The 11,401-nt window shown below is 36.8% G+C and overlaps 2 protein-coding genes across 2 annotated transcripts; one reads left to right on the forward strand and one right to left on the reverse strand.

Moving 5' to 3' along the window:
• Window positions 1-2,113: 2,113 nt before the first annotated feature.
• LOC110895438 (calcium-transporting ATPase 2, plasma membrane-type) lies at window positions 2,114-6,542 on the forward strand. Its single transcript, XM_022142756.2, has 6 exons — window positions 2,114-2,290; window positions 2,960-4,948; window positions 5,048-5,206; window positions 5,381-5,552; window positions 5,642-5,940; window positions 6,005-6,542. The coding sequence occupies exons 1-6, from the start codon at window positions 2,114-2,116 to the stop codon at window positions 6,242-6,244; spliced, it is 3,036 nt and encodes a 1,011-aa protein (XP_021998448.2). The 3' UTR covers window positions 6,245-6,542.
• Window positions 6,543-7,068: 526 nt separating this feature from the next.
• On the reverse strand, window positions 7,069-10,385 carry LOC110895439 (formin-like protein 6). Its single transcript, XM_022142757.2, has 4 exons — window positions 8,776-10,385; window positions 8,500-8,699; window positions 8,181-8,422; window positions 7,069-8,104 (listed from the first exon to the last, which is right to left on the reverse strand). Exons 1-4 carry the CDS (start codon window positions 10,014-10,016, stop codon window positions 7,310-7,312), a joined length of 2,478 nt encoding a protein of 825 aa, XP_021998449.1. The 5' UTR covers window positions 10,017-10,385; the 3' UTR covers window positions 7,069-7,309.
• Between the last annotated feature and the right edge of the window lie 1,016 nt (window positions 10,386-11,401).

Consider the following 11,401-nt stretch of genomic DNA (forward strand, 5'->3'; position numbering starts at 1 on the left):
AAAAAAAAACGTTTTGGGGTAGAAGATATTTGATGTTTGGGTTTTTTGGCGTTTCTAAGGCGAATGGGTTATATAAAATATGGCGTTTGGTTTTTTGTGTGTGTTTTTAATTGAAGGTTTGAGATGTTGTATATATAGGATTTCACTCAGTGGGGTTTCACATAAATCACGTAATCACGAATAGGTATTCAAAATCACGTACTCAAGTAATAATACATAGTCAACTATTATTATGTAATTACGTAATCACTTAATGGGGTAATGAAATCACGTAATGAGTATTCAAAATCACGTAGTCACTTACTGGGTATTCAAAATCACACAGTGTGTGTTCAAAATCCTGTAATGTTTTAAAAAAAATTATAGTAATAGGTTGCTCGAATTAAAGAGAATGAAAATGTCGTTAATATGGTGTAATTTTTATACAAAAATATTAACGTATGAAAAAGTTATAGACGTTTGGAAAAAAAATCAAGGGGAACAAAGTTCAAGTGAGAAAAGAATACTCTTTTTGAACCTGTGATTTATAAAAAGGTCACTGCCTAATTTTGAGTCATCGATATTGGAATATCAATGGCTGTCATTCTCGCGTATGCTTTGCATGATTGAGTTGTCATGTACGTGATCTGGCCGGTAAAGAATAATACGTTATATATTATCAGGGACAATTTCGATATAAAACTAATTTAGATTAGGGTTTTCTATTCAGAAGGGAATGAAATATTATAAATAGAAAAAAAAAACGGCACTTATATCTATCTACTATAATAAAAGAAATCAAGTTTTGGACACGTGTCATTCATTGAAGGTATCCTCAAATATATACTTATCTTATATTAATTAAATAAATAAATAATAAATTAATAGTAAATCTTATCGTACTTTAATAAATATTATCCTCAAATCTAAATTGTTAATTTAATTTATTTTTAAAACAAATACCTCTTTTTCCTACTTATCTTATATTAAATATGTAAATAATAAATTAATATTAAATGTTATCCTAATTTATTAAAAAAAAAATTTTATTATTTGGTATACAAAATTATATTTATTCAACTCGTGTAAAACGCGAGGTTTTTAAAAATATAATTTTTTTATTATTTACTATAAATATAAATTTTTTTTATTATTTACTATACAAAGTTACATTTATATAACCCGTGTAATACACAAAGTTTTTAAAGATATAACTTTTTTATCATTTGCTATGTAAAATTAGATTTATTCAACACGTGTAATACACAGGGTTTTTTAAGGAAATAACTTTTTTTATTATTTGGTAGATTTTTCAACCCGACTATACATGGGTTTTTTAAAGATATAACGTTTTTAGTATTTAACATACAAAGTTACATTTATTTAATCTGTGTATAGACATGGTTTTTAAAGATATAACTCTTTTTTAGATCTATTCAACACGTGTAATATACGGGGGGTTTTAAGGATATAACTTTTTATTATTTGGTAGATTTATTCAACCCGATTATACACGGGTTTTTTAAAGATACGACGATTTTAGTATTTAGTATACAAAATTACATTTATTTAATCGGTGTAATACACATGGTTTTCAAAGATATAATTTGTTTATTATTTGATATATAAAATTACACTTATTTAACCCGTACAATATACGGAGTTCATAAAGATATAACTTTTAATTATTTAATATATAAAATTACATTTATTCAACCCGTGTGATACACGGGGTTCTAAGATAGTATAGTGATCAACTGAGTTAAAGTAACAGAGAAAAAGATGGCAAAAAAATCAAAAGAATTTACAGTTTATATAATAAAAATAAACAATTATGAAAAACAACCAACCGTTGTAATTAACCAAACAGAAAAAAAAAAAGAAAAAAGAAAAACACAACCCGGTAATTGCGTTTCCCCAAGTTTCGGGACATTAGTAACATTACAAGAATGTTCATCGGAAGCGATTTGTTGCTTTCTTCAACGTAATCATGAAGACAATCTGTCATTTTCATTTGTTTGTTTTGCCGCAATGTTGTTTGGAGAAGATGAATCCATATTGATTTCCAGATTTGATCCTTCAAAGTAGATTATTCATATTTATATATATATATAAAAACAGAAGCAAAATGGTGATGGAAAATTATTTGAATCAGAACTTCCATGCGGTGAAGTCGAAGCATTCATCGGATGAGGTGTTGCAGAAATGGAGGAGTTTGTGTCATGTTGTTAAGAACCCTAAGCGACGATTTCGTCACACGGCTAACCTCTCCAAGCGTAATGAGGCTGCCGCTATGCGACGCACCAATCAGGTTATTCCTCCTGTTTTATAATATTATCATCGCATGTAAACGATGGTTGGTGATATCCGTCCGAGAACAGATCCACACTCTAATAAGCGGGTTGTATGACACGTTTAATATGATTAAATATAACTAGACACGTTTAGGACGATTTGATATAAATGTATCATGATTATTGACACGAATCCCCTAGCAAGGTTCATAAATTAATTAATTATTTATAAAATTATAAATTTAAGATGCTTTGATAAACGGGCCTTAAGTACATGTCATATCAACCTATTGACTCATTTATCGTGCTTAGTTAAACCTGTGTCAATCTTGTCATAAACGGGTTAGGTAAGTTGAACATATTCATACATGTTTTTATTTGTGTCGACCCGTTTATGACCCAAACCTCTTTAACTTCGTCTCGGGTCATGTCTTGTTAAGGCCTAAGGGGTTGTTTCATAAATTGAAACAAAGTTTAGTTTTGTGATATACTTAAAAATTTTAGCTGAAACGAGCCACACTCGAAATCTCTTAAGTTAAACTAGCTCATCTCGAGCTTAGACTAGCTCAGGCTTGATACACCCCTATTTGGGACCGAGCCCATTGCTGTGAGCCCAACTAGATTTGAAGATAAACACTGATCTATTCTCATTTTTGGCTGAACACATTTTTTCCTTAAATGATTAGGAGAAGTTGAGGATTGCAGTTTTGGTGTCAAAGGCTGCATTTCAGTTTATAAAAGGAGCAAACAATAGTGACTACAAGGTTCCTGATGAAGTAAAAGAAGCCGGTTTTGACATCTGTGCTGACGAAACGGGCTCTCTAGTCGAAGCCCACGACACTAAAAGGCTAAAATTCCATGGTGGAGTTGAAGGCCTTGCACAAAAGCTCAAAACATCAACCACTAATGGGCTCTCAGTTGACAACAACGGGTTGGCCCGCCGACAAGAAGTGTTCGGAATCAACAAGTTCGCCGAAAGCCCACAAAGAAGCTTTTGGGTGTTTGTATGGGAAGCCCTTCATGATATGACCCTTATGATCCTTGCAATGTGTGCTTTTGTTTCTTTAGTTGTTGGCATAGCAACAGAAGGGTGGCCCAAAGGCGCTCACGACGGGCTCGGGATTGTTGCAAGTATATTACTAGTGGTTTTTGTAACCGCAACGAGTGATTATCGCCAATCGTTACAGTTTCGGGATTTGGATAAAGAGAAAAAGAAAATATCTATTCAAGTTACTAGAAGTGGGTATAGACAAAAGTTGTCAATATATGAACTACTTGTTGGTGATATTGTACATCTTGCTATTGGAGATCAAGTTCCAGCTGATGGGCTTTTTGTTTCGGGTTTTGCGGTCTCGATTGATGAGTCTAGTTTAACCGGAGAGAGTGAACCGATCATGGTGAGTGCGGAAAACCCTTGGTTAATGTCGGGAACCAAGGTTCAAGATGGGTCATGCAAAATGTTGGTCACGACCGTGGGGATGAGAACTCAATGGGGAAAACTTATGGCGACGTTAAGCGAAGGTGGAGACGACGAAACGCCATTGCAAGTTAAGCTTAACGGTGTAGCAACTGTCATTGGAAAGATAGGATTATTCTTCGCCATTGTCACTTTCGCGGTTCTTGTTCAAAAGCTATTAACGCGTAAGATCATTGAACGATCTTACTGGAGTTGGTCGGGTGACGATGCTTTAGAGTTATTGGAGTACTTTGCTATAGCGGTCACCATTGTTGTTGTTGCGGTTCCTGAAGGGCTGCCACTTGCTGTCACGTTAAGCCTTGCATTCGCGATGAAAAAGATGATGAACGATAAGGCGCTCGTTCGCCATCTGGCAGCGTGCGAGACTATGGGGTCAGCGACAAGTATATGCAGTGATAAAACCGGCACACTAACAACCAACAAAATGACCGTCGTCAAATCATGCATTTGTTTAAACATACAAGATGTTAACAAACAAGCGAAACTCGACATCCCGGATAAAGCACTAAAGATCCTTCTACAATCGATATTCACCAACACCGGCGGAGAAGTAGTTAACAACAAAGAAGGTAAACGCGAGATACTAGGAACACCAACCGAGGCTGCGATCTTAGAATTTGGGTTGTCGCTTGGTGGTGATTTTCAAGCCGAACGCCAGGCGTCCACAGTTCTTAGAGTCGAGCCGTTTAACTCGTCTAAAAAACGAATGGGCGTGGTTTTAAAGCTTCCGGATGGTGGTGCAAGAGCTCATTGTAAAGGCGCTTCGGAAATAATATTAGCGGCGTGTACTAAAGTGATCAACGCGGATGGAGAAGCGGTTGAGCTTAAAGAAGGGTCGCTTAACCATTTAGAGAGTACAATTGACCAATTTGCTAGTGAAGCTCTTAGAACTCTTTGTCTTGCTTATATAGATTTAGAGAAGAGTGTGAGTGCCGATACTCCGATTCCGTCGTCAGGGTATACTTGTATAGGGATTGTCGGTATCAAAGATCCGGTCCGTCCAGGTGTCAAGGAATCGGTTGCTCTTTGTAGATCAGCTGGTATAACCGTGCGTATGGTAACCGGGGATAATATACATACTGCAAATGCCATAGCTAGAGAATGTGGAATACTTAGAGATGGCGGTATAGCAATCGAAGGTCCAGTTTTTCGTGAGAAGAGCCTTGAGGAGTTGGATGAACTTGTTCCCAAGATTCAGGTTTGTGTAATATATATATATATTGGCTTGTGAGATTACAAGATAATGATTTTATTCTGACCTTTTTTAAAACAAAATTAAAAAAAAAAAATCGTATAGGTGATGGCTCGATCTTCACCTTTAGATAAGCATACACTGGTGAAACACTTGCGGACCACGTTTGGGGAGGTTGTGGCAGTCACTGGTGACGGGACAAACGATGCCCCAGCGCTTCATGAAGCGGATATTGGGCTTGCTATGGGCATTGCAGGAACTGAGGTAAGTTAGCAAGGTTTTTAACATAGTTGGGTGTTTTTTTTTTTTTTTTTTGTGATCATGAGAACCTATTAGGAAAACTCACGGGGCCCACCATACCCTGCTAACAAGTGGAAGCTGGATTCGAACCTTTTTATCATATCTAAATTTTTTTTTATGAATTTCACCAAACTTTAGGTAGCGAAAGAGAGTGCTGACGTTATAATTCTGGATGATAATTTTTCCACAATCGTTACGGTTGCCAAGTGGGGGCGATCGGTGTATGTTAACATTCAAAAATTCGTACAATTCCAGTTGACCGTCAACATTGTTGCCTTAATGGTCAACTTCACATCAGCTTGCTTGACAGGTACAATCAAACTTCATGTATAAATAACTTGGATCAATCTACTTGATAATTATTATTATTATTATTATCTTTTCCGTTTACTACTTTAGGGAGCACACCCCTGACAGCGGTCCAACTGTTATGGGTAAACATGATCATGGATACATTGGGAGCACTCGCACTTGCTACCGAGCCTCCAAACAATGCACTAATGAAGAGGACTCCAGTCGGAAGACAAGGCAACTTCATCAGCAATGTTATGTGGAGAAACATATTTGGGCAATCTTTGTACCAATTTATAGTCATTTGGCTACTTCAGGCAAAAGGCAAATCATTCTATGGCCTTTATGGACACAATTCAGATCTGATCCTCAACACACTCATATTCAACTCATTCGTCTTTTGTCAGGTAACTAACTTATTACAAAACAGTTAATTAAAATGTTAATAAGATCAAAGTTATGATATTGCAGCTTTTCAATGAGGTTAACTCTAGAGAGATGGAGAAAGTAAACGTGTTAAACGGGATATGGAAGAACAACGTGTTTGTGAGTGTCGTGAGTGCAACCGTCGTGTTCCAGGTCATCATAATCGAGTTTCTAGGTACGTTTGCGAGTACATCTCCGTTGACAATGAAACAATGGTACTATAGCGTTTTAACTGGATTTTTGAGCATGCCGATTGCGGTAGTGTTGAAGATGATCCCGGTTTGAGTTAGAAGCTTATTCTTTTAATCAAGGTGTTAGTTGTGTGGTCTAACAGAGAATATATGAAAAGGAGAATGCCTCACATTTGGACTTCCTTCTTCCACACATCTTTCCCATCATATTCACTTTTATCTTCCTCTTTTTTTAAAGTAGAATTTGCATCTTTAAAGTAGCTTGTTACTTAACTGTGAAGCTTATATCTTCCATACCATATTTGTGGTTGATAATGCCAACTTTGTTTAGGTTCATTGTACTCAAAATTTAATTATGGAAAGTAATAGAGATTTGTTTTTATCAAAATAAAGATCAGAATATATCTAACCTTCTTTGTTGCATTCAGTGGTGGAACTAGAATTTTTTCAAATAAGGCACAGTAGATTTATTTACATTTATTTTAATTATTATATCAACGAGGTTTTGATGGGTCAAACTACATAAAAAATAACGAAGTTGGATGCCTCGATTGACACAAACAATTAGTAACTCTCAAGTTGTGGTGGCTCGGGATTGAAAGTATGACCAATCACCACCACAAAGGTGGAAGTCCGAGGGCATAGCCCCCGGCTCCTTTTACAAGTCGGGATTGAAACTTTTAAACTAATCCGTTGCCCCTTGACGCTCCGGCGACTCTCCGACAGCAGTGTAAATTTTGGAAAAATTTGACGTTTTTTCGATTTCGTTACCCCTTTTTATTGAAACGTTACCCCTATGTGGATTTTCTAGATCCGCCACTGCTATTTACCACATAATCTTATGTATTGTTGCTAGAGTGGTTCCTTAAGCTTCAAAATTTTGGTACAACAATCCCATAAGAGATTAAGACACACAAGAACATAAAAGAATTTGCCTGTTGATAAAATAATAATAATAGGAATAGTAATCCTCAAAAATTCAAACTAAAACATGATGCCCTTAAATAAACATATGTAATCTATACCTCATTCCAAGATCCAAGAATTCCCAATACCTTCTTTAAGTAGATTTTGTAGCCATTTCTTCTTCAACCTCAAAACAATCAGGAAAACAGATCTTATTTTTGTACATCTAAAACATGATTTTCCCTCCAAAATCTTATCTTGGAGATGAGTATGAGCTTTCTTCATCTGAACTACTACTATGGCGCGTCTTGTATCGTGTCACAACCGGCAACGGTGCGCTTGTTTGAACCCTAAACGACCTTGCGGAACCCCCGATTATTCTATCTTGCATTTGCCCAACTTCCTTGCATACATGATCCAAAATGCCTAAAAAATCCCTTACAATCATAAAAATTCTCAAAGGGTACACACCCTCTTTAACCGTATCGCCATGAAAATACTCCGTTACATCTTTAACCGATGCCAACGCCTTCTGTTCATCCATCTTGATCCTTTGAAGCTCTGTTTCAGCTTCCTTAACGAATAATCTCATCGACCCGTAAAAGTTTCCTCGTGTACTTTCCGTATCGTGTAATTCATCACCTTCTGATCGGATTTTCTGCAACCCGAGTTCAAGTTTCGACACGTAACCACGAAGAACATCTGCATCCATCCCCGCAGCTTTCTTAACATGACTTAATTCCCGACTTAGCCCACTGACGATCTGTAACCCTTGTTTCTTGAAAATCGCTTCGTTGAAAACGGGATTTGATTCGAATTTCGTATTGGAATCTGCGCCTTCTGATCTAATGATTTCTTGCACAACAAAATGAAGTAATGTTGTTCTTCCATCGGTTCCCTTTACATCCACTAGCTTTAAAAGCGTGTCTAGCTTAAACGCTGTAGCTTCACCACGATTCGTGCCAACGTTCATACGGTTTCCTGCTCGTAGAACGGCTTCGAGAAGTTTAAGAAATAACCGACTGCTCTTCAGTTCTTCACTTGCCACCTGAAAACATAATTATATATAAAGATTGCATGAAACTAATAAACACTGCCCTTTTGAATAATTCTTAAACAAATACCTCTAATGTCTGAAACGAAGATCGCAAGTATTTCACTTCCGTTTCAAAATTCGCGCGGTAAAGCATGGCCTCAACTCGTTTAAACGCAAACGGGATATCGAGGATCGCCTTCAAGAACCTTTCTGCGGATCCTAACTTTGATACATCACCTCTGTAATCTTTAAGTTTGATCTCTTCCTCTTTCGTCGGCGCCATTTTCACAAGTGTTTCCAACAGCTCGGCACCCAAACTGTCCGGATTTCCTGTTACACCAACCGATAATGATGGAACACATTTTCGAAATTTTGATCGCAATAAGAGCAGATAAACCGGTGATTACCTTCCAAAAGTGCTTCGGATACTTCCTCCTGTGTTACATTCAATGCTCTTAAAAGTATGGCTATGTTCTGCGACTTCTTCGGATCCAATACTCGGTTTTCCAGCATTGCCGGAGGTGTACCCGGTTTCCGGCTATCGTCTTTCTTCGTTGAGCTACCGGAATTGCATCCGAACAATGACTCCATTATATCCTCATTCAATCTACAAAAGTAATAACAACTATGCATCAAAATCCAATCAACAAACAATTAAACTCGGTTAACAGTAACACACTTACTGAAACGAGCTCGATTTCAGCTGGTCCCACACAGTTTCCCTATCCGAAGTCGCTCGAACTTTATCCCAGTGAAGCGGCTTCAATCTCGGCTTCGAATCATCCACCTGATCCGATCCAACATCCTCCCGAAACGAGGTCGTTTTCACAATTTTCGGTATCACTTTAGCACCAGGACTCATCTTCTGTTTCGAAGAAGACATGATCGGAAAACCTCCCGCCTTCTCCGCCGCCTTCAACGGCACTGTCAGTGGCGGCGGTGGCGGTACTGGCGGCACCGGAATCTTCGGCTTCTGATACGAATGCAACCGCGTCATATCTGGTCCCGGCGGCGGTCCGGCGAACTTCGGCTTCTGTGGTTTCGCCGGAGAATTTTCTGAAAAAACATCCGGCGAAGAAGAAACCGACAGCCGTGATCTCGGCGACGTTCGTTTCGAGTTAGGGTTAGGGCTCGAGTTCCAGCGGTTAATCCGTTTATTAAAACTCCGTACAGAATAACCGTCATCAGTGCTCGCAATCGATCCGTTAGGAGTGTAGAAATCCTGAATTTCATCTTCGTCGTCGGAGCTCGACATCGCCGGAGGCGGCGCCGCAGACGGCGGCAGCGGAGGTTTACGCAGCGGCGGAAGAGGTTGCAGCTCCGGGCTGGGCCGGTACCGATCAGATCTTTTAATAGAGTTCAATTTATTATACGGTGAGTCAGTTGAATTTCCGTTAGTTGACTCCGTTACTGCTCTTGACGGCTCAACTGTTCCGATGTAAAGAAAAGTTGACGGCGTTAAGTTTCTCGGTGACTCCGTTGCTAATTCCGTTGCTAAAGTGTTGTTGACAAGTTTTCTGGATTCCGTTTGTTGTTTTGTTTTGTGTTTGTATATAAAAAAAGCTAACGCCGTTAGCATTCCGAGAGTGACAATTCCGACGGATATTACTACGGCGATTTTTTTAGCTGGTTTGGTCGCCGGCTGTGGGGCGATAGGGTGGGTGGCGGTGGTGTTTCCGGCAACTCCGGCCGCCGCCGCCGGTGGTGGTGGCGGCGGCGGAGGTGTGTTTTCGCGGAAAAAGGGATCGTCGGAATTGGTAGGTGATGGTGGCGGTGACGGCGGTGGTGGCGGCGGTGATGACGTGGCAGGATATAATGGCTGGTGGAGGATTCTTCTGGTGATGGTGCTGGATGTAGCTAATGAAAGTAATGAAAGGGTGAGTAAGATTTTGATTATAGAAATAATATTATTATTATTATTCATGGTGTTTGCATAAGATCTTCTGTTTTGTCTTCTTTCTTGTTGTTGTTGTTCCAATGCATGTTTGGTGAGTAAAAAACCTGCAAGTTTGTGTGGGTTTTAGAGACGAAGGTTCTGAGTGGGTTGCAAGATCTGGATGTTTGTTTTTTGGTTTGGTATTTTGTGGAATGAATATTTGTAAAAAAAAAAAAAAAAAAGAAAAGAAAAGAAATATTTATAAAAGAGATGATAGCCTGAAGAAAGAGTGAGTTACGAATCTTTCATTCTTTTATAAAGGTTGGGCAGAATGAAAATGGAGAATGATGACCACCATGTATTAACATGTTACCAGAAGGACCACAGTTTTGGGCTTTTTTCTTATATTCTTCAATCAATTGTCATAAATGGCCTAAATTAAATACTTATATTTGCACAATTACGTATATCTTTCCTATATAATATATAATATTAAATAAAGTAAAATGAAACATTCTTATTGATTGAAACTTTTCTTTTTTCTTGAAACAAAAAAATCCTTCTCATTTGAACCCTCCACTATCTATAATATAAGATATTAAACTAAATAATATTTAGTAAGAGTGTTATCTATTAATTAGAAGAAATTAAACTAAAATTATAATTATTTATAAGAGATGACCTAATATGATAATAAGTGTTCATAAAGTAGTTTCTTTTATTATATAGTAAAGATATATTTGCATTTAGTTTTAATATAAGGGTATATTGCTAAACTTACAAAAATTATTAATTTGTATTCTTTCCCCTTTAATAACTAACTAAATTTAAATTTGTAACTCCTTTTCAAAATATACATTTTTTCCAAATTAAAAAAACAACTTAATTTAAAGTGTAGAATAAATTACTAGTTGTGTAGGATAAATTACGAGTTGTCTAGGATATATTTCGAGGTGTGTAGGATAAAAATTAATGATATGTGTAGGTTTTGTAGATTATATGTAGGATTATTAATGATTAGTTGACTAATTAATTAAAGAATTAAAAATTAATGATATGAGTTATAAATGAAATGGTATTTTACTAATATGCCCTTTCTTCTTTTTCTTCTCACATTAAATTTCTTCTCAAATGAACCTTCCCCATTATAGATAATCCTCCTATTAAATATTATTAGTTTAATATCTTATACATAATTATTATTTAGTTTAATCTCCTTCTCATTTATAATATTATTTATTTGAATTAATTATATTTGAACGTTAACTTAAAATAAAATTAGCTAATATTATTTATCATTATACATTTACGGAGTTTTAAAAGGGGTTAAATTTATTGAGACTTCGTTCACAAATTTTGCAACAACAAAATAATCTATTTTTATCACGAAAACCAAACTTTGTATTAATATATTAAATATTTTTATTTTTACT

This window comes from Helianthus annuus, chromosome 12 (assembly GCF_002127325.2).
Source record: "Helianthus annuus cultivar XRQ/B chromosome 12, HanXRQr2.0-SUNRISE, whole genome shotgun sequence".
Lineage (NCBI taxonomy): Eukaryota > Viridiplantae > Streptophyta > Magnoliopsida > Asterales > Asteraceae > Helianthus > Helianthus annuus.

Bases quoted from the DNA above. Each gene is read 5' to 3' on its own strand.
- LOC110895439 (XM_022142757.2), bottom strand. From the start codon at position 10,016: ATGAATAATAATAATAATATTATTTCTATAATCAAAATCTTACTCACC. The intron at 8,700-8,775 runs GTAAGTGTGTTA...TTACTTTTGTAG, and splicing joins CTGAAATCGAGCTCGTTTCA to ATTGAATGAGGATATAATGG. The intron at 8,423-8,499 runs GTAATCACCGGT...TTGGTGTAACAG, and splicing joins ATCCGAAGCACTTTTGGAAG to GAAATCCGGACAGTTTGGGT.
- LOC110895438 (XM_022142756.2), top strand. From the start codon at position 2,114: ATGGAAAATTATTTGAATCAGAACTTCCATGCGGTGAAGTCGAAGCAT. The intron at 2,291-2,959 runs GTTATTCCTCCT...TTAAATGATTAG, and splicing joins CTATGCGACGCACCAATCAG to GAGAAGTTGAGGATTGCAGT. The intron at 4,949-5,047 runs GTTTGTGTAATA...AAAATCGTATAG, and splicing joins AACTTGTTCCCAAGATTCAG to GTGATGGCTCGATCTTCACC.